The sequence below is a fragment of the Dipodomys merriami genome, unplaced genomic scaffold, assembly GCF_024711535.1.
Source record: "Dipodomys merriami isolate MVZ:Mamm:240054 unplaced genomic scaffold, mDipMer1.0.p SCAF_297, whole genome shotgun sequence".
Lineage (NCBI taxonomy): Eukaryota > Metazoa > Chordata > Mammalia > Rodentia > Heteromyidae > Dipodomys > Dipodomys merriami.
The window spans coordinates 431,431-454,529 of record NW_027204459.1 but is presented as its reverse complement, the minus strand read 5'-3'; the positions used below and the strand labels follow the sequence as shown (position 1 = coordinate 454,529).

Below are 23,099 nucleotides of genomic sequence, written 5' to 3'. Positions count from 1 at the left end.
GTTGAAAAACTAGAAGCGAAAATCATGTCGGGCGTGCTGCGGCCCTGCATTTTCAGAGTCCTAGTTGTGGGATGCACCTGTGGAGAAAACCCCGTCCTTGGTCCAGTTCACAGACACAGCCCTGACCTCGGGTGCGGGGCCAGCGTCTGTGGACAGCTGGCACGGGTGCCTGCCGGGCGCGTTGCTGGCGCGTGAGCACGCCACTCCCGGGTAGACCGTCAGACCCGGCTTCTTCTCGAGCACGCTGGGAGCCCAGGGAGCTGTGCGGCTCCCCCACCCCCCAGACCACGCTGCGCCGGACCTGTGTGCCACAGGGAAACAAACACTTCTCCTGTGCCTGTTTTCTGCTCCGTAATTTGTGGGTTTGATCGTGACATTTTTATGTCCTTACTGTGTATCTACTGTAGTACCTCTGGTGAGAACAACTCGGTGAAATGTGCTCAGCGAGGGGAAACGTGGTGTCCGAAGCCCAGGCAGAGCAGCCAGCCTTGTCTCGAGAATCACTCGGCGTTGTTAAAAACACGTTGAGAACAGAGCCTAGAAGTCAGGTGTGTAAGAATAGGACTCAGCCTCAGGTATTTCTGGTCCCGCTCTGTCTGCCTGATTTACTATCCTCTGAGGTTACAGTTCTAACTTTAGCTAAAGGTACACTTCCCGGGCAGGCCAGCAAATCCCTTTTGTAATTACCTCGTAGTTATAGAAATAGGAAAGGATGTCCTTCCTGTTTTGTTTTGCTCTCCAGAAAGTTCTTGTGGTGTTCTTGGTGCCTTGAGGGCTGGGAGAGTATGGGCTTTCCCTTGGAGGAGGCGGACGGGGCCTGTGGCGTCTCCTTTGTGTGCTGTGTGCACACGTACGGCACTCGTGAGTGGGCAGAGACCCTGGCAGCCCCGTGTGGGGTGTGGGGGCTGGAAGGATTTTTCGGCTCTGCTTCCGATCCTGCTGGTGTAGGACAGTTCTGAGGAGCATCTGGAACCCAGAGGGAGCGTGCTGGGTGCCTGGGAGTTGGTGGATTGCTTTTCCTGCTGGAGTCTGTACAGTACTGAAGGAGTGCAGAAGCTTCCCGAGTGTTTGCGGTCTTACACACCACCCTCTGGTCTGTAGGTATGCTTCTAAAGGTTGACACCGCAGTTGTTGTTTGTTTGTTTGTTTTATAAAGATGCGGCACGTGTCCTTGTTAAACTTTTTAAGTGTGAGGATCAAACATTTGTCTGGATTGACTTTGATGGCCAGATTTCTCCTAATTCAGTATCTGAGAACGAAGGTGGAATCAGGTATCAGCACCACCAAAACTTTCTACCTGTCTCTCTGCTGCACCTTCCCCGTGTCCACGCAGCCCTCCCGTGCCGCCCACCCCGACGGGCGCCCTGCCCTGTTGAGGGGTGCAGGCGGGCCCCAGGGCGCGGGAGGCCGGGCAGCGGCTGGGCTGAGCAGCCGGTCCTGGCTGCTCTCCCCAACGCTCCCGGCTGCTCCGATGGGAGGAGACAAAGCTTGCACTCCCATGGGCCTGGAGCCTGCTACAGACATTGTCCAGGATGACAACTTCTGGTGAGGCAGAACCTGACCCCACGAAGCACCACGGCCGAGACCACAGCCTCACACACGTGCTGCTGGCTCTGTGCGACGGTGACTCAGCCCTGTGACTGACATGCACGGTCCACCGCCCACCACCCACCATCAACCGCCCACTGTCCACTGCCCACCACCCACCATCCACCGCCCACCGCCCACCATCCACCGCCCACCATCAACCGCCCACCATCCACCGCCCACCGCCCACCGCCCACCATCCACCGCCCACCATCCACCGCCCACCGCCCACCATCCACCGCCCACCACCCACCATCCACCGCCCACCGTCTACCGCCCACCGTCAACCGCCCACCGTCCACCACCCACCACCCACCATCAACCGCCCACCGCCCACCACCCACCATCCACCGCCCACCGTCTACCGCCCACCGTCCACCGCCCACCGTCCACCGCCCACCACCCACCGTCCACCGTCAACCGCCCACCGTCCACCGTCAACCGCCCACCGTCCACCACCCACCACCCACCACCCACCACCCACCACCCACCACGCGGCCTGGGCTCTTCGTCCTGCCCACCGGTGATCAGCATGGCACCCCGTGTGTCCTTTGTTCACAAAGCAGGGGACTTAGATGGCACACAGCGTTGGGACCCCGTGACCCACAGGCCTGGAAAGCCTCAGGCGCCCGGGGAAGCCGGTGCCCGGGTGGACGGGCAGCACGGCCTCCGGCTGAGGTCTGGGCTGCCGCATTGCGTGAACCACGCGAGGCCCAGCTGGTCTGACTGAAGCCCGATGGTGATGCCCGTCTCCTCAGAGCTGGACAGGATGCGACGCCGCTGGCAGCGGGCGCCTGGGAAGGGGGAGGGGCCTGCGCGGCGGCCGTGGACTCAAACCCAGGCAAGTCTGTTTCTCCATTTTTGCTGAGGACAGTTCTGGAAAAGAACAGGGTTTAGTGCAGGTCGGAGGTACTGGACCCCTGCCCACCAGCCTCCCCAAGCCGCTGCCCACCAGATGAGCCCTCTGGAGAAGCCCAGGGTGAGGTTTCTAAAGAAAGGGAGGCCTCCGGGCCTCCACAGCCAGGAGAGGCCGCTGTGGCCTCCCCAGCAGCGACTGGAAAGTGGGGAGAATTCCAGTTCAAGAAAAGCTGGAAAACCTCCAGGACGGTTGGTTCCAGAGTTGTTCTGTTACCCTCCCAAACATCCCTGCCTGGCTCCAGCTGCTCCTAGAAACACAAGATCGTGGCTGCGTTTAAATAACCCGGGGCCAGGTGGGGAGGCTTCTCCAGTCAGAGGCAGGTCTGAGAGAGGCCAGGGCAGGAAGGTCACAAGTTCAAGACCAGCGTGGGCTACAAAGTGAGACTTTGACTCACTTAAAAAAAAAAAAAAAAAAAAAAAAGGCCAAGCACTGTGGCTAGCTGTTGGCTAGCTGTTCAGGAGGCTGAGATCTGAGAACTGCAGTTCAAAGCCAGCCTGGTCAGGAAAGTCCATGAGACTTTTTTTTTTATCTCCAATAAATCAGCAAAATAAAACAGAAGAGCTGTGGCTCAAATGGTAGCCTTGAGTGAAAAAGCTAAAGGCCAGTGCCCTGGCCCTGAGTTCAAACCGCAGTACAAAAGAGAAGAGAAAGAATGTGCCAATTCTGGCAGGTTTTTAGTAGCTCCCCTGGCATTCACTTGTCCCTCTGCTCTGATCAGAAAATACCCAGCGGAAGACAGACTGGCACAGCCACTTCTCTGAATGCTGGCAAGAAGACACTCAGACCGGCTGGGTCAAGGAACGGGAGGCAGGCTGCCCGGAAGAGCAGGAAGGGCAGGAAGCACACACCGACACAGAAGAATCCATCCGCTCCTGCCAAGCAAAGGGCTCGGCAAAAAACAAGAGCAAGACTGGAGCAGTGAGAAAACCCGGCTTCACCGGGCAGGAGCCTGTCCCGGCCGTGCTGCGGGAGCAGTGTCTCCCAGAGCCGGTGCGTGGAACAGAAGCCCCCCCTCCCCACCGGCGAGGAAAGTGTTACATGAGGTAGCTTTGATGTTCTGTTGTGTTCTACGGTACTCATGTGACAGAAAAGGAAAGTGGCCATAAACACACCCTTCACCTGCCCTCACCTCAGAGAGTGAGCACCAGGGACCCTCAGAACCCGCATGGGGACAGGACACAGGACTGCGTGGGGACAGGACACAGGACTGCGTGGGGACAGGACACAGGACTGCGTGGGGACAGGACACAGTGACACCGCGTGGGGACAGGACACAGGACTGCGTGGGGACAGGACACAGTGACACCGCGTGGGGACAGGACACAGTGACGCCGCGTGGGGACAGGACACGGCCGGTCCCCTTGAGGGGCGCGTGAGAGGCTGCTCCTTCCTTAATACCGGACGGAAGGTCCGCCGTGGCTTTCAGAAGCCAGGCGTTCAGAAATGGGGGGCTGTGCTCACGCCAGGTGTGGAGGGCCGGGCGTGGGCGAGCTTTGAGCACCCAGTCCTGTGTGGTTCAGTCACCAGAAAGCCCTGGGCCCTGGGGTGAGCTCTGCCCCCCGGTGCTGGGCCCTTGGTGGGTGTGGAACGGACGGACGCCCAGGCTGGGAGGGCCCTGCCCACTATCCTGGAACCGCTCATGTCCACACTGAAGAGACGCGGCTTCCTGCACCCCTCCACCCGGGCTGCCCTCGGCGGCCGGTGCCGGTGGATGTGCGGCAGGGATGCCCGGCCCGGCGCCGGCTCGGGCCCGACAAGGACTCAGGCCGCCTCTCACACGCGGTGGAGACAGATGCAGTTTCCACCTGAGGAGCATTTTAAGGAAAATGAAGTCTAAGGGGAAAAACCTTCTTACGGAGCAGCGGCCGGCCACATCCTGTGTGGGCCTGTGACTCAGTGTCAGGTTCCTCTTTCAGGCAGGTCCTGGGGTCACATGGCACCTGCCGTTCAAAACACCTCCGTAAAGAGAAGCCTCTGCAGCGGAAAAGCTGAATACGGTGGTGGAAATGATGGGTGGGGACGCGTGGGCGCCACCCACAGCCCTATCGGAGGGAGCCGCAGAGCAGGAAGGCTGACCTCATGGAGAGGATGGTGGTGGGAGAGGAGGGGTCTGTCCCCGCCGGCCACAGCCCGCCTGGGGGCCCGGGGCCGGGAGGGGTCTGTCCCCGCCGGCCACAGCCCTGCCGCCTCGGGCCCACCCACCGCCCGCCTGGCGGGCCAGGCACATCGGTACACGTCAGTAGTGCGGGCGGTGGTGACCCGGCAGGCCGTCCGACAGTGCCAATGCCGTGCCGACACAGCCACCCTGCCACAGATTCGCTGTCCGCCCCCTGCTGGCCCGCGGTGCCCCCCAGAGGCTGCCCCCCAGGATGCTGGCTGTGCTCATCCCTGAGAAATCTGACCATCCTGACTGGGCACCGCGAGGCCGGGACAGGAAGGGGATCCGCCCGCGGCACCTTGGCCACGGCTGTGGGAGGCACTGGACGCTCCCATGAGGCCGCCGCCCCGAGGGCCCCCAGCTGACCCTGAGCGGCCCGAGGACGCGCAGCCCAGGCCAGGCTGACTAAGACAGCGGCGTGTGTGGGCCACCAGGCCGCAGCTGTAGCCCCTGCGCTGGTCCCCAGCCACCCCAGTACCCCAGTGGGCGCAGGGGAAGCCCACAGCTACGGGTCTTCCCCTCCAGCCTTCACGCAGGTGTTGTTTTGCATAGTCTATGGTGACTAGATTCTCCACTGCTGGCCTCCATCCTCCACTGCTGGCCTCCATTCTCCCCACAGCCTCCATCCTCCCCACAGCCTCCATCCTCCCCACAGCCTCCATCCTCCCCACAGCCTCCATTCTCCACCCTCCATTCTCCACCACAGACCATCGCTGTGGTCCCTCAGCCCTCAAGCCCGCCCTGGTCTCCGGTGGAGTGGCTCTTCGCCCGCTGCTGAGTCATCCCTGAGAGCTGGGTGGCCTGTAGGCTCCGGTGTCAACGCAGAAGAGGTTCAAACACTTGCTGGCGCATGGTGTCCCGTCCACTGCCTGGGGCCTGTGCGCGCTCGGCGTCCCGGGCGGCTCCTCGCCCCTCCTTGGCATTTCTCGTGGCCCAGGCTTCCCTGCCCACCGGCTGCCCCGGGGGCCCGGTGGGAGCTTCATGCTGCCTCTGCCCCTGCCCAGGACCTTGGTCTGAGAAGCAGTCCTCAGAGCCCCGTCCTGCCCGAGGCTGGGGCCAGGGAGGGACAAGCTAGCCCCTGGTCGTCAGAGGCGGGGTCTGCAGAGAGGCAGGCGATGGGGGCAGAGGGGCATCCCACGGAGCCCTGGCGTGGCCTCCACGGAGCCGAGCCCTCTTGGCTTGGCTCAGAGAAGTCCAAGTTGCAGACCAGCCTTTCCCTTCCTGACAGTGCCCCAAGGGGGCGGAGGGCTGCGTTTTCTCCGTCACCTGCTGTTTGGTGTGGGCATGGCGAGGCCCCGTTTAAATAGCCGCGCAGTGGGCTGATGAGGGAGGTGCAGCACCCGAGCCTCCTGCCCCGGGGCGTCCCTGGCTTACGCTGGGGGGGTGCACACACGGGGTCAGAGGCCACCGTCCCGCCACAGCAAGGCAGCGGGGGGCCCTGGGGGCCTGTATCACCCTCAGGGCCGGCGGCGCACAAAAGACGGCCACTCTGTCCCGACACAAGGCACGTCTCAGGCTGTGTGGCAAGCCCCACGCCCACGTCCCGGTGTCATGGAAAGTGCCGGTAGCCAAGGAGCTGCTGCATGCACTCCAGGGACAAGTTGAGTCCTGAGCGCTGGTCCCCGACCAGCCCGTGAGCACCTGGGCCTTGTTGTTCATTAGTGGCTGTGGAGCCACGGGACCGGGGGAGCCTGCCTTGCCTCTGGGGTTTTCCACGCCGAAGGCCAGGCCTTCGGAGACAGACGGGGCTACGTCCTGTGTTGGGGATCAACACAGATCTCCATGAAGCAGGCTGCGCGCAGCAGAGGCTGGCCCAGGACCTCTGCCTTTTGTGTGACAGTTCCGCTCCCGGGCCCGCCAGCCCGGGCTGCAGGCACACAGGCACAGGGTGGCAGGGCCGAGCCGCAGCTCCCCCCTTGCCCTCCATGTCTCCGGCTCTGTTTGTGGCCAGGCTTTCTTCTGTTATCGGTTCCCATGACACAATTCCTGGTTCCCCGATGCACTTTATTATTGTTATTCTTAACACTGTGTCGGGCGGGTGTTGAAAGGAGCTGGGGAAGGGAGCGGGCAGTGGAGTTCTCGCCCACTGACGGCTCCAGGAAACCGTCCTCAGACCCGGAGGACCTTATCTGGGCGCAGGCCCCGCAGCTGGAGGAGGGCAGCCTGGGCCGCCCGTGATGTCAGCGCGGGCCCCACCCCCAGAGTGTCAGGAAAGCGGGACACCGTGACGCCACCCTGCGACATTTCCTATCTGAGTGCTGATCGGGGCTGGCCTCTGCCAGGCTCCCCATTTCCTGCCTATCTGCCAAAAATCACACACACTCTGACACTGAGCCTGACCCTCACAGGGAAACGGCAACAAAAGGCCCCCAACCAGGAGGCGCGAGGCTGGCGTGGCTGGCGAGGCTGGTGTGGCTGGCGAGGCTGGCGAGGCTGGCGAGGCTGGCGTGGCTGGCGAGGCTGGTGTGGCTGGCGAGGCTGGTGTGGCTGGCGAGGCTGGCGTGGCTGGCGAGGCTGGCGTGGCTGGCGAGGCTGGCGTGGCTGGCGTGGCTGGCGTGGCTGGTGAGGCTGGCGTGGCTGGTGTGGCTGGAGTGGCTGGCGAGGCTGGCGAGGCTGGCGTGGTGGCGTGGCTGGCGAGGCTGGCGTGGCTGGCGAGGCTGGCGTGGCTGGCGAGGCTGGCGAGGCTGGCGTGGCTGGCGTGGCTGGCGAGGCTGGCGTGGCTGGCGAGGCTGGCGTGGCTGGTGTGGCTGGAGTGGCTGGCGAGGCTGGTGAGGCTGGCGTGGTGGCGTGGCTGGCGAGGCTGGCGTGGCTGGCTGCCGGCTGTGGCCGCACACCCTCACCCGGCAGGCAGCTGTGTCCGTGGCTCGTTCCCCAGGGGAACGTGTCCCTGCGTGGACCTCTGGCCGGCTGTGGAAGGCCCGGGCAGCACTGTGCCAGCCCCGCTGAGTCCCTGCCCGGCAGGCGCCACCTCTCGGGGCAGCTGGGCAGGAGCAGGAGGGGGCAGCCAGCCCATGCGGGGCCACGTCGTCCCAGGCCGGACGTAGCTGATTGGAGGCGCGGCCGCGGTCTTTCCCTGCTCCCTGTGTGGCTTTCCGTGGAGGGCGGTTCCGTAACCCTCTCTCCTCTCGCTTTCTTGCAGTAAACGAGATCATACGCAACGACCTCTCCAGCACAAGCTCCGGCACATAGGTGAGCGCGGCGGAGCTGGCGGGAGCAGGGGCGGCGGCTCCGCGCAGACCTGGCTCCAGCAGGCAAGACTTTCCATGGGACAGACGCACCCGCACCTCGTGCCCCCAGAACCTCCACCTTCCCGGATGCTGAGAGCTGGACTTGGCCATCAACGTACAAGGACGTAGCTCCTGAAGGAGGAAGGAGGGGGAGCGGGAGAGCGCATTCCTGAGGACAAGCCATCTCAAGGAAACGGAGGGCCCGCAGGGAGGCCAGGGCCAGAGTCTGGCCTCCGGGGAAGAGCCCCGTGGGCCCCCGATTTCAATACTGGAAGTGCCTTATTCATCCCTCCCCCCGCCCCCCATCCAGATGCCGCGGACACCAGCATTGGGTTTGCTGCCATGAGAGTATTCGTAGGAACAAAAACTAGAAAAACATTTCATGAGGAGGCTTTAACCTTTGAATAATGACCCGAGTTCTGGCAAGCTAGGGGTTGTGAGACACACCCAGTAGGCCTCCCACTTCTTCCCAATTCCCCGGCTGTCCTACACAACACACTGCCCTGCCTGGCGCGTTCTGAGGTCTTCTGATGGCCGTCTCTAGTTCCTTCAGAGCACTCTCTCCTCCGTGTGAGTAAAACCATAGGGTTGTGAATAGGAGCATGCTGGGATTTCTGTTTTTCAATGTGGCTTTGGGCATAGCACAAGGAAGTTGACTAGCACAAGACAGGGACTGGGCAGGAAAGCAAGCTGCCTGGCATACCTTGCACATGCATGTGTGTAGATAGGCATGCATTTATGTACCACTAGTAAGTGGCAGAGGCCGTGAGGACCAGGCCGGGCCCGGCCAGGGCTTCTGCAGTAGCAATACTCGGCGTCCGTTTTGGAGAATTTACCCAGGAGTCCAGACCCGCTCTCCAGCGCCTCCCGCTGGGAGCAAAGCCCCGCGCAGGCAGACAGTACTGCACATCTCACGCGGCCACAGCCCTTCCGAGGGCCGGAGAGCCGAGCGCCGGGGAGCCGAGCCCAGATGCCCCTGGGTCACCACACGGCAGACCTGGCGAGGAGCTGTAAATAGCCGCCACAAGGAGTGTAATATATTTGTTCAATTATAAGATTATTATTTCACAGAAGCCTTATCGCGCTCTGCTTCCTCTAAGAAAACAATTACCAAAAAACGACATGTTCATAGGCAGCCACGCGGTGTTTTCAGATTAGTTACTGTTCACGGATAGGCTAGCGTAGGCTTTCCCGCTGCATTTGTACAATTAGCTGCTCATTATGATTGCTAGCAGTGACCTACTATTTCATGTAACCAAAAAGCATGGTTTAATTAAAACATGGCTCATGACTGTGCCTTAGGAGTTTGCGCCCCCTCATGGAAAACGCCTGAGTGGCACGTGGGGCAGCCCTAAGTCGGCAGACAGAGGGGCCTCGGCTCCTGCACGGCCGCGTCTGACCCTGAACTCGCAGAAACACAAGTCCAAAAGCCATATGTGAACACGCGTGTGTCGGCACGGAGCTTTGCCGCGTGGCGCCGAGAGACGGCCGCCTTCGCGCAGCGCTCCCGGGCCGAGTCTCCGCGTTGCATGCTGCCTGCGGACGCGGGTGTTCAGTGTGTGTGTCCGCTATCTTTGTAGTTAGAAAATGGATCCAATAAAGCAGTATTTTTTTTGCTGGACCGTCTGAGCGCGACTCGTTACCCAGTGGGAAGTTCTGCTTTGCTCTCCAGCACCCGCGTGCAGTCCAGGCTGGCCGTCCACGGCCGTCTGCCCACAGGAAAGCCGCGTCTCCCTCAGAGCGCTGGCGTCTTCCTGGTGCGTGGAGAGGTCCGTGGGAATGGGGCCAGGCACTCGGCTTGGCCCCGGCGGGGCTCTCCAGCCCAGGTGGGGAAGGAACGCTCCTTTATGCCAAATTCTTCGGCTCTCCCAGAGACATGCTGGGTGCAGCCCTGGCCACCCACCCTGCTGGGCGCCTCCACCTTCGCCGTTGTGAGAGCATGCTCGTTCACCCGTGCCGGGGCTGCCGCGCCCACCGCGCCCCCTGCCTCCTCCCTCCCCATCCACACCCCTCCTGCAAGCGTGGGTGGGAAACAGTACGGAACCACCCGAGACCAGGGCCAAACCTCCGCCTCCACAGTATGTGCTGGAAAGATCTGCTGCTTCCAGGACTTTCCTTCTTTCACTAAAAGGAGTGCCGACTGACAACGTCCCAGAGAAATCGGCCTCATCCAAAGCAATATACAAGCGTCCACCTACCAGGCTCCTACCTGGAGGACCTTTAGGCTCCACCACATGGTCCAGACTCCCTCCGAGGGCTGGGAGAGACCAGGATGGCCACACTCGGGCTCTGAAGGACGGTGAGGCCCAGAAAGGGTCTGGGCCCGAAGGCAGCACGCAGCTGACCCACAGAGAGCTCAGGAGCCGCCCGGACTTTTGCTGTGGACACGGCCCCTTTCGCATGTTTGCAAACGCTTTTGCCCAATCCCAACATGGAAGTGCATACACACTTACAAAATGATGGATCCTTCCCTGGAGGCCCAGCGGATTGATTCTGAGTAATGGGGAAATGTTATTAAAGAAGCCCTAGCTTCATTTCTAGCCAAGAGGCTACGAGGGTCAGGAGAAATCCATCAGCAGTTGTGTGTGCTTCTCAGGTCCCTAGACCACGGTTTTGTTATTCCTGGGGAGCCGGGGGAGACCTCACCCTAACTGGGACCTGGGACCTCGATGCAGCCTGGCGGTGGAGGCCCTCGGAGTCTCAAAAACAGGAGGTCTCTAGACCTATGCAAAACAGGAGAGCAGGGACCCCGGGACAAGCCTGCATCGTTATTCTTGGCCTGAGACTACACAAAATCGTATCAATAGCTCTGATGAACCTCAGTCTCTCTCACAACCAACTGCAGCTTTCCCTCAGGGTCATGTGCTTGGGCGCCGGTGCCCATCCCGAGGCCCACGGCCTGGTCGGTCCACGTCCATCCATCCTCACCCAGGGGCCACGCCCTCCCTGCCCACTTGGGGACCCGGATGGAGGGGGCACTGCCCGCCTTGCAGTGGCTGCCACCTCGGGCGCCGTGGAAGGGGCTTCAGCACACACTGGGGGCCATGCCTGCCACCTCGGGGCCGTGGAAGGGGCTTCAGCACACACTGGGGGCCATGCCTGCCACCTCGGGCGCCGTGGAAGGGGCTTCAGCACACACTGGGGGCCATGCCTGCCACCTCGGGGCCGCAGCGCCGTGGAAGGGGCTTCAGCACACACTGGGGGCCATGCCTGCCACCTCGGGGCCGCAGCGCCGTGGAAGGGGCTTCAGCACACACTGGGGGCCATGCCTGCCACCTCGGGGCCGCAGCGCCGTGGAAGGGGCTTCAGCACACACTGGGGGCCATGCCTGCCACCTCGGGCGCCGTGGAAGGGGCTTCAGCACACACTGGGGGCCATGCCTGCCACCTCGGGGCCGCAGCGCCGTGGAAGGGGCTTCAGCACACACTGGGGGCCATGCCTGCCACCTCGGGGCCGCAGCGCCGTGGAAGGGGCTTCAGCACACACTGGGGGCCATGCCTGCCACCTGGGGCCTGCAGCGCCGTGGAAGGGGCTTCAGCACACACTGGGGGCCATGCCTGCCACCTCGGGCGCCGTGGAAGGGGCTTCAGCACACACTGGGGGCCATGCCTGCCACCTCGGGCCTGCAGCGCCGTGGAAGGGGCTTCAGCACACACTGGGGGCCATGCCTGCCACCTCGGGGCCGCAGCGCCGTGGAAGGGGCTTCAGCACACACTGGGGGCCATGCCTGCCACCTGGGGGCCTGCAGCGCCGTGGAAGGGGCTTCAGCACACACTGGGGGCCATGCCTGCCACCTCGGGGCCGCAGCGCCGTGGAAGGGGCTTCAGCACACACTGGGGGCCATGCCTGCCACCTCGGGGCCGCAGCGCCGTGGAAGGGGCTTCAGCACACACTGGGGGCCATGCCTGCCACCTCGGGCGCCGTGGAAGGGGCTTCAGCACACACTGGGGGCCATGCCTGCCACCTCGGGCCTGCAGCACCGTGGAAGGGGCTTCAGCACACACTGGGGGCCATGCCTGCCACCTCGGGCCTGCAGCGCCGTGGAAGGGGCTTCAGCACACACTGGGGGCCATGCCTGCCACCTGGGGGCCGTGGAAGGGGCTTCAGCACACACTGGGGGCCATGCCTGCCACCTCGGGGCCGCAGCGCCGTGGAAGGGGCTTCAGCACACACTGGGGGCCATGCCTGCCACCTCGGGCCTGCAGCGCCGTGGAAGGGGCTTCAGCACACACTGGGGGCCATGCCTGCCACCTCGGGGCCGCAGCGCCGTGGAAGGGGCTTCAGCACACACTGGGGGCCATGCCTGCCACCTCGGGCCTGCAGCGCCGTGGAAGGGGCTTCAGCACACACTGGGGGCCATGCCTGCCACCTCGGGGCCGCAGCGCCGTGGAAGGGGCTTCAGCACACACTGGGGGCCATGCCTGCCACCTCGGGCCTGCAGCGCCGTGGAAGGGGCTTCAGCACACACTGGGGGCCATGCCTGCCACCTCGGGGCCTGCAGCGCCGTGGAAGGGGCTTCAGCACACACTGGGGGCCATGCCTGCCACCTCGGGGCCGCAGCGCCGTGGAAGGGGCTTCAGCACACACTGGGGGCCATGCCTGCCACCTCGGGGCCGCAGCACCGTGGAAGGGGCTTCAGCACACACTGGGGGCCATGCCTGCCACCTGGGGGCCTGCAGCGCCGTGGAAGGGGCTTCAGCACACACTGGGGGCCATGCCTGCCACCTCGGGGCCGCAGCGCCGTGGAAGGGGCTTCAGCACACACTGGGGGCCATGCCTGCCACCTCGGGGCCGCAGCGCCGTGGAAGGGGCTTCAGCACACACTGGGGGCCATGCCTGCCACCTCGGGGCCGCAGCGCCGTGGAAGGGGCTTCAGCACACACTGGGGGCCATGCCTGCCACCTCGGGGCCGCAGCACCGTGGAAGGGGCTTCAGCACACACTGGGGGCCATGCCTGCCACCTGGGGGCCTGCAGCGCCGTGGAAGGGGCTTCAGCACACACTGGGGGCCATGCCTGCCACCTCGGGGCCGCAGCGCCGTGGAAGGGGCTTCAGCACACACTGGGGGCCATGCCTGCCACCTCGGGGCCGCAGCGCCGTGGAAGGGGCTTCAGCACACACTGGGGGCCATGCCTGCCACCTCGGGGCCGCAGCGCCGTGGAAGGGGCTTCAGCACACACTGGGGGCCATGCCTGCCACCTCGGGCGCCGTGGAAGGGGCTTCAGCACACACTGGGGGGCCATGCCTGCCACCTGGGGGCCTGCAGCGCCGTGGAAGGGGCTTCAGCACACACTGGGGGCCATGCCTGCCACCTCGGGGCCGCAGCGCCGTGGAAGGGGCTTCAGCACACACTGGGGGCCATGCCTGCCACCTCGGGGCCGCAGCGCCGTGGAAGGGGCTTCAGCACACACTGGGGGCCATGCCTGCCACCTCGGGGCCGCAGCGCCGTGGAAGGGGCTTCAGCACACACTGGGGGCCATGCCTGCCACCTCGGGCGCCGTGGAAGGGGCTTCAGCACACACTGGGGGCCATGCCTGCCACCTGGGGGCCACAGCGCCGTGGAAGGGGCTTCAGCACACACTGGGGGCCATGCCTGCCACCTCGGGCGCCGTGGAAGGGGCTTCAGCACACACTGGGGGCCATGCCTGCCACCTGGGGGCCACAGCGCCGTGGAAGGGGCTTCAGCACACACTGGGGGCCATGCCTGCCACCTCGGGGCCGCAGCGCCGTGGAAGGGGCTTCAGCACACACTGGGGGCCATGCCTGCCACCTCGGGGCCGCAGCGCCGTGGAAGGGGCTTCAGCACACACTGGGGGCCATGCCTGCCACCTCGGGGCCGCAGCGCCGTGGAAGGGGCTTCAGCACACACTGGGGGCCATGCCTGCCACCTCGGGGCCGCAGCACCATGGAAGGGGCTTCAGCACACACTGGGGGCCATGCCTGCCACCTCGGGGCCGCAGCGCCGTGGAAGGGGCTTCAGCACACACTGGGGGCCATGCCTGCCACCTCGGGGCTGCAGCGCCGTGGAAGGGGCTTCAGCACACACTGGGGGCCATGCCTGCCACGCCAGCGACAAGGGAGGCATCAGCAGGAAAATCGCCAGACCCTAGCCAATAGCTTTAGAAGGCACGTCGGCTGAGGCCAGCAAACTGCACGCCAGGCGAGCGTGAACTGGCCGTGAGGACACGCTGGGAGAAGAGAGCCTCTCGCTCAGGTCAGAGAAGCCCTGGGTCTGTTGCTTTAAAATTGAGGTGAAACGTACATGACACGGGATGAGGGCTGCAGACTGTGAAATTCAGGAGCACTGCCGCTCATTCCAGCGGCTGCAATGCCTCTGATTCCAAAACATTCTCAGCACCACAGGAAAAACCGTTTTCCTCAGAGCGGCTGGCACCGACAGCCTGCCCTCTGCCCTGCGGGAGCAGGCCTCAGAGCGGCTGGCACCGACAGCCGGCCCTCTGCCCTGCGGGAGCAGGCTCACCTGCAGGCCTGTGCCCTGCTTTCCCACCCCACCCTCCAGCCCGCGGTCGGCGGCGTGTGAATGCCACGCACACTCCTGAGTGAAACACTTCCTCTGCCTGTCCACCTTCTACCAGAGAGCCGCTTCCTGCCACTGGCTGCTGGGCCCCTTGCACAGGTGTTTGCTCCCCTCCCTGCTTTCAGGGAGATGATCACACAGGTGGGCAGGGGAGGACGGGGATGATCACACAGGTGGGCAGGGGAGGACGGGGATGGTCACACAGGTGGGCAGGGGAGGACGGGGATGATCACACAGGTGGGCAGGGGAGGATGGGGATGATCACACAGGTGGGCAGGGGAGGATGGGGATGGTCACACAGGTGGGCAGGGGAGGACGAGGATGGTCACACAGGTGGGCAGGGGAGGACGGGGATGATCACACAGGTGGGCAGGGGAGGATGAGGATGATCACACAGGTGGGCAGGGGAGGACGGGGATGCATAGGGTTGCAAGGGTGGATGAGGGTGGACAGGGTGAACAGAAGTGTGCGTCCCTCTCTCGGGTGCAAGGCCTGATTCTTTCCCTCACTGGGCTCTGCTCCAAACCTTGAGGTTTAGTTCCCCGGCACCACCCTGCCTCTGTCTCTGCTCACAGAGACGGGGCAGGGGTTCCGCGTTCCACGCTGAGCCGGACGCCATTCACAGACGCAGGGCTGGCACAGGGAGCCAGGCTTTTCTTCTTGGTCTCACTGGACACGCACCACCTGTGAAAACGCCCAGCGCCAGGCCATCCCGATGGCCACTTGTGCCATGGAGGAGTGTCCTGAGTGTCCGCTGGAGCCCAGTGCCCATCCCAGCTCTTCGGGGTTGGCCTGGGCCGCACCCTAACCCGCCAGGGGCCACACCAGCTCCCTGGGCCTGTCTGCGGCCTGCACACCAGCAGGATCCTCACCTCACCCTGCTCACCAGCTGCTGCACATGCCCAGCCTCCCTCCACGCTCACCGCCCCGGCCTCCCTCCCCCGGCCTCCCTCCATGCTCACCGCCCCGGCCTCCCTCCCCCGGCCTCTCTCCACGCTCACCACCCCGGCCTCCCTCCCCCCGGCCTCCCTCCCCGCTCACCGCCCCGGCCTCCCTCCCCCGGCCTCCCTCCCCGCTCACCGCCCCAGCCTCCTTCCCCCGGCCTCCCTCCCTGCTCACCGCCCCGGCCTCCCTCCACGCTCACCGCCCCGGCCTCCCTCCCCCGGCCTCCCTCCACGCTCACCACCCCAGCCTCCCTCCATGCTCACCGCCCCAGCCTCCCTCCACGCTCACCGCCCCAGCCTCCCTCCCCCGGCCTCCCTCCACGCTCACCGCCCCAGCCTCCCTCCCCCGGCCTCCCTCCACGCTCACCGCCCCGGCCTCCCTCCCCCGGCCTCCCTCCATGCTCACCGCCCCGGCCTCCCTCCACACTCAGCTCCACTTGTTTCCATCCACCTACCTCCAGCCTCATGCCAGGCCTTGGTCCGGCAGTGTGGACATGGTGCCGCAGGCTTGACCGCTGTGCACCGTGGTCCTCCCAGGTGCTCTGTCTCCAGCCCAGGCTTGGTGCCCCACAGGCAGTCAAACGGTGTCACCCGTCCCGCTGGGCCCCGGAGCCGCTGCTTTTGGTTTTCACTTGGTGAACTTCAAAGTCCTTTCAGCATTCAGCTTGGCTTCTTGTGTTGGTTTTCATACACTTGGAAACGTCCCAGATAACTCAGTCCTACTGTTGTTTGGAGAACGTGGTTTATGTGGTTTTAGTTTTCATATTCGTTAAGACTTGCTGTCAAGAGTGAGCGTGAACTTGGGGATGCTTGTGGCCACCTGAGAAAGTGTGCAACTGCTGTTGCACTGGTGTTCGGGCATGCTCTGTGCTGCTGGGCCTCCCCGCCGGGCCAGGCCGCTGGCCGCCGTTGCGCTGGCGTTCGGGCATGCTCCGCGGCTGGGCCTCCCCGCTGGCCGCTGTCTGCCGTTGCGCTGGCGTTCAGGCATGCTCCGTGCCTGGGCCTCCCCGCTGGCCGCTGTCTGCCGTTGCGCTGGCGTTGGGGCATGCTCCGTGCCTGGGCCTCCCCGCCGGCCGCTGTCTGCGGGTGGAGAGGCGTGTGACCCCGGCAGGACGGCCCCTCTGCTTCTCCCTGCCCCATCAGTCTCTGCGGCTTCTCTTGTGAAGCACACGATTTGACTGCTTGGGTTCGTTACAGTTATTGTGAGCTTCAGATGAACTGGCTGCTTAGCTGTTATGAAGTTGCCTTCCCGGATGAGTCTCTTCGCTCTACAATCTACCAGGTGCGATAGAGATGCACGTTTTGATGTCTGCGGACGCGTAGTCCTCGCTGACCTTTTATATGCCTCATCACCTGTGTGAGAGTGCTCCACTCTCATTCTGTTTTCTGCCTGACCATCGCGCTCCGTCCTCTTTGCCACCTTCCGTGTCTCCGACGTTGGCGCACTGGGGGACGCGGCTGGGTTGTGGAAGTGGCACCCCTCCCCCGCAGGGCAGGGGCGAGGCCTCACAGGCTCACAGAGCTGATGGACCAGCTCATCTGACCACCCACCGAGGGCATTCAGGGCTCAAGGGGTGTTTGCTTTTAAATTTTTTCCTTTTTTCTTTTTTCCTCTCTCTCTTTCTCTTTCTTCTTTCTCTTTTTTTAGGTCCGGTCATGGGCCTGAACTCTGGGCCTGGGCGCTGTCCCTCAGCTCTTCAGCTCAAGACTAACGCTCTACCACTTGAGCCACAGCGCCACTTCCAGCTTTTCATTTCTTTTTGCTTATGTGGTGCTGAGGAATCGAACCCAGGGCCTCAGGCATGCAAGGCAAGCGCTCTACCACTGAGCCACCTTCCCAGCCCATCTTCTTTCTTTCTTCTTTCTCTGTCTTTCTTCTTTCTTTCTGTCTGTGTCTTTCTGTCTTCTCTCTCTCTCTCTCTCTCTCTCTCTCTCTCTCTCTCTCTCTCTCTCTCTCTCTCTCTCTCTCTCTCTCTCTCTCCTTCTCTTTCTGAGGGGCTGGAGATCACACCCAGGGCCTTATGAGTGCTATGCGAGCAATTTACCACTGTGCGACATCCCTGCTATGTACAGCTTCATCTTATTTCTTGGCCACTGTGAGTAAAACTGCTGTGCACACTGGAGTGCACGGGTGTAGAGAATTCTGGGGAACATGACTTTCCATTTCTCTGGGATGAAGATCTAGAAAGCACCTGTCAAGTCATATGGCAAATGAGAAAATCCCAACCATTCCCAGAGCTACACCCCAGAAATCACCATTTTGTATCTAAGACATCAGGTGTGTGTGTGGTGGTGCTGCGGTGCTTGCGGTGATGATTCGTTCAGTGGCGCTGAGCATCTTCTCACCATTTTTCTCTGCCTGGGTGTCGAGACGCGTCTGTGTGCCTGTCAAATGTCTTTCCGTGCCTCTCCTTTTGCTTTTCCTTCATTGCTAAAATTCTGCGAATTTCCCAACGCACCACCTTGGGTAACAATCTTCCTCTCCAGATCTGAGCCGCGTCTCTCCACTTTCTTCACAGGATGTTTAGGAGAAAGAAACCGTGTTTAATTCCAGGAGGACCCCCATGGGTCAGCTTTCCACGTGGCTCTAGGTCCCAAAGATTTTGTCTTGAGGTGTATCCTGGAAGTTCCATCATCTCATTTTCTGTTTCAGCTCATGGTCCTTTTTGAGCCACTCTTTCACCAAAGGAACAAAGTGCAGGTGGGAGTTTGTCTTCTTCCCCTGCATACCCAGTGAGTTAGTCAAATACCACTGGTCAACAGGCCCCTGGGTGCCCTGGGGTGACAGGGGTCTCCTTCCGGGCTCTCCGTCAGACCTCCTGGACCTTTCTCAGTGTCTCTGTCTCCACCCACCCCACATGGGCACCCCTGCATGGTGAGCCTTGGAGTCTGGTCACGTGATCCTTCCCATTTTAGTCTTCTCCATCAAAACCACCCAAGTTTTCTAGGTCTCATGTCTTTCCATACAAAAAAAAGTTGGAACAAGCTTATCAACCACTAGAAACCCCTTGCCGGGATCATGATAGGAACTATAGTAAACCTGCACATCAATTTGGTAAGAATCAACAACAGGTTTACTATGTCAGCCTTCCTGTCCGCAAATACAGTATGTCTCCATTTGACTCAGTTTCTAAACATTTCTTGCCCCTTGCATTTAATGTTTTCAGCATGTCTTTATTTTTATGCTTCAAACAATAGTATTTAGTCTTGGCTAATCGTCCCCACTACTGACACGAAGTCCTCCAGTGAATTCTTCCGGGAGGGTGGGGCTGGGCGCAGCTCCCAGTCCAGTGTGGGGCCCCTGGGCTGCTCCCCACTTCCTGGCAGGCCCCTCAGAGACACACATGGCAAACCGCAGGTCTTCAGAGTTCAGAGCGTCCCGTCCAGAAGTCCGCCTGAGAACCCCATTTCCACCTCCCGCACTCAGGCCTGCGCTGGATGGTTTGCTCTCCCCAGAGACCCTGTCCTTCACTGCCCTGTGTCTAACACGTGGCTTACATTGTCCACTTTTTAGTAGTTTGGTCAAAGAGTAAATCTGGTCTCTGTTAGTTCATCTTGGCGGAGAACGGGAATTCTGATGTGTGCTGTTTCAAAGCTTCCACGGTAGGCCAGCTTTCATCTGTGCAGCACCCAGGCGCCCTTTCCCTGCATTTTATGTCACAGAACAATAATGCTATTCAAATAAAAACGGTGCATCTAGCCAAGAGAGCGGCTCAGGACCACAGAGTATGCCTTGGGGCCTCATATAATTTTAATCGGAAGGGAAAGCATCAAACAGAGGCTGAAAAACAGCTCTTGCTGCCAAATACTCTTTTTACCTGGAATCCTGGGTAAGAGCCAAGAGGTCTTCACAGTTTTGACAAAAGCAGAGGTGTCTCCGTTCAGGTGAGAGCAAGTCCCACAGCTCGGCTGCCTGTGATCACACGCAGGAAGGGCCCTCCACCGCCCCGGCTGCTCATCCCCAGACGCCCGCACCTGTGGGAGGCCAGGCGGCTTCTCAAGGAGGAGAGGACCCCGCCCAGCCCAGCCGGGCGCGGACCTGAGGAGCACCCGTGAACCGTCCGCAGTTTTTTGTTTTTTAAGCCAGAATGGAGACTGCGGAACGCTGTAGATGGTTTTCCATTTGTGTCTTCAGGGACTGTACCTGGAAGCTGTTTTAGCTGAGACTACCTTGATTTGGAATAATTGGATAGCAATGATGGTTTGGCTAAGTTCAGCTTACCTGTCGGCTTCCTCTGAGAAAGGGGCCTGCCGAGCCGTTTAATCAGTTAAAAAAGAACGCCACAGCTGCTCTTCTGGGATCAGGGTTAAAGACAGGAGCGCTCCTTGTCTGCAGGCAAATAAGGGTGCTCGTTATGAGATTTTTTTCCTATTCATTGGCGTCACCCAGCAGGACCTCAACTTGAAAATATACGATTACCAATCAGTTCCTGCAATGACATATACTGGAACAGAATGAGCAAATTTTTAAAATGTCATCGAATCCAGACTTTTCACTTAATGTGGATTACAACAGCTCATTTTAGCAGTTCAGCCAGTTTTCAAAGTGTTGCTCAGATGAGCTCCATTTCCCGTGGCCTTCCAAACCCCCATGAAAAACACAGGCAGACCCACATCCCAGCCCGCACACAGGGCTGAGGCTGGTGGAGAGGTCCCAGGGTTCACTCACAGCACAATCTTCCCATTACATGGATATTGCAAGGGGACAGAACAGACCTGCCATCGCTCTGCCTGCCCTCATCCTCATCCTCCTGCTCCTCTCTCATCTGTCCACTCAGCATGCACCCCGCATTACCACCCACCCTCCGTCCCCATCCATCCTCTCCTCCACTAATCTACTGGCCACTCATCCATGGCCCTGTGACTTGTCCACCACCAGTCTCCATCTCCCGTCAACTGATCCACCACCAGTCACCCATCACCCGTCCACGGATCCACCACCAGTCACCCGTCACCCGTCCACTGATATACCACCAGTCACCCGTCACCCGTCCACTGATATACCACCAGTCACCCGTCACCCGTCCACTGATATACCACCAGTCACCCGTCACCCGTCCACTGATCCACCACCAGTCACCCGTCACCCATCCACTGATCCACCACCAGTCACCTGTCACCCGTCCACTGATATACCACCAGTCACCTGTCCACTGATCCACCACCAGTCACCCGTCACCCATCCACTGATCCACCACCAGTCACCCGTCACCCGTCCACTGATATACCACCAGTCACCCGTCACCCATCCACTGATATACCACCAGTCACCTGTCACCCATCCACTGATATACCACCAGTCACCCATCACCCATCCACTGATCCACCACCAGTCACCTGTCACCTGTCCACTGATATACCACCAGTCACCTGTCACCCGTCCACTGATCCACCACCAGTCACCTGTCACCCGTCCACTGATATACCACCAGTCACCTGTCACCTGTCCACTGATCCACCACCAGTCACCCATCACCCGTCCACTGATCCATCTGCCAAATACTCATCCATCCACTCACCCATCCACCTGTCCATCCACACATACTTCCATCTATCCATGTATGTACCAGCTACTCATACCTTGTCTGCATCCATCCAGCCACCAATCCATTATCAACTTATATCCACTCACCTCCTTCTCTCCACCACTCCTCTCTATTCTTACCTCTGCCCATCTCTCTACCACACTGCCATCCATCCACTTATAGCCATCCCTTCCCACTACGCTGAGAAGATACTGCTTACATCTTATAACACCAACCAGTGTTGAGAGAGTTGTTCACCACTGAACACAGTTTTATGACCCAACACAAACAGGAGGTACCTAGAGTGGCAATCAGTACACGCCTCTATCCTGCCATCAGGCAGATTAATGTAGTTGAAGAGTGCCCATTGTGCTCAGATTCCGCTTTCCTGTGTGCTGTTTCTTGCTGGAAGATCTGAGCCCTGCTGGGTCTCTTTGGGATCTCACTGCACCTGACTGCACACACGTCCTGTGATCTCACTGCACTGCACACCTGACTGCACACACGTCCTGTGATCTCACTGCACTGCACCTGACTGCACACACGTCCTGTGATCTCACTGCACTGCACCTGACTGCACACACGTCCTGTGATCTCACTGCACCTGACTGCACACACGTCCTGTGATCTCACTGCACACCTGACTGCACACACGTCCTGTGATCTCACTGCACTGCACCTGACTGCACACACGTCCTGTGATCTCACTGCACACCTGACTGCACACACGTCCTGTGATCTCACTGCACTGCACCTGACTGCACACACGTCCTGTGATCTCACTGCACACCTGACTGCACACACGTCCTGTGATCTCACTGCACCTGACTGCACACATGTCCTGTGATCTCACTGCACTGCACCTGACTGCACACACATCCTGTGATCTCACTGCACCTGACTGCACACACATCCTGTGATCTCACTGCACTGCACCTGACTGCACACACGTCCTGTGATCTCACTGAACTGCACCTGACTGCACACACGTCCTGTGATCTCACTGCACTGCACCTGACTGCACACACGTCCTGTGATCTTACTGCACCTGACTGCACACACGTCCTGTGATCTCACTGCACTGCACCTGACTGCACACACGTCCTGTGATCTTACTGCACCTGACTGCACACACATCCTGTGATCTCACTGCACTGCACCTGACTGCACACACGTCCTGTGATCTCACTGCACACCTGACTGCACACACGTCCTGTGATCTCACTGCACACCTGACTGCACACACGTCCTGTGATCTCACTGCACACCTGACTGCACACACGTCCTGTGACCTCACTGCACCTGACTGCACACACGTCCTGTGATCTCACTGCACACCTGACTGCACACACGTTCTGTGATCTCACTGCACTGCATCTGACTGCACACACGTCCTGTGATCTCACTGCACTGCACCTGACTGCACACACGTCCTGTGATCTCACTGCACACCTGACTGCACACACGTCCTGTGATCTCACTGCACCTGACTGCACACATGTCCTGTGATCTCACTGCACACCTGACTGCACACACGTCCTGTGATCTCACTGCACCTGACTGCACACACGTCCTGTGATCTCACTGCACCTGACTGCACACATGTCCTGTGATCTCACTGCACACCTGACTGCACACACGTCCTGTGTTCTCACTGCACTGCACCTGACTGCACACACGTCCTGTGATCTCACTGCACTGCACCTGACTGCACACACGTCCTGTGATCTCACTGCACCTGACTGCACACACGTCCTGTGATCTCACTGCACACCTGACTGCACACACGTCCTGTGTTCTCACTGCACTGCACCTGACTGCACACACGTCCTGTGATCTCACTGCACACCTGACTGCACACACGTCCTGTGATCTCACTGCACCTGACTGCACACACGTCCTGTGATCTCACTGCACACCTGACTGCACACACGTCCTGTGATCTCACTGCACACCTGACTGCACACACGTCCTGTGTTCTCACTGCACTGCACCTGACTGCACACACGTCCTGTGATCTCACTGCACACCTGACTGCACACACGTCCTGTGATCTCACTGCACCTGACTGCACACACGTCCTGTGATCTCACTGCACACCTGACTGCACACACGTCCTGTGATCTCACTGCACACCTGACTGCACACACGTCCTGTGTTCTCACTGCACTGCACCTGACTGCACACACGTCCTGTGATCTC

The 23,099-nt window shown here is 60.9% G+C and overlaps 1 protein-coding gene across 2 annotated transcripts in view; it reads left to right on the top strand.

The window, feature by feature from the left end:
* Nfatc1 (nuclear factor of activated T cells 1) overlaps positions 1-9,513 on the top strand; it is a 101,739-nt gene extending 92,226 nt beyond the window's left edge. For both annotated transcript variants that reach the window (XM_070038809.1, XM_070038810.1), the window contains exon 10: positions 7,804-9,513. In XM_070038809.1, the coding sequence (XP_069894910.1) occupies positions 7,804-7,806 (3 nt within the window). In that variant the 3' untranslated portion in view covers positions 7,807-9,513. The remainder of the gene's footprint in view (positions 1-7,803) is intronic.
* Positions 9,514-23,099: the final 13,586 nt, after the last annotated feature.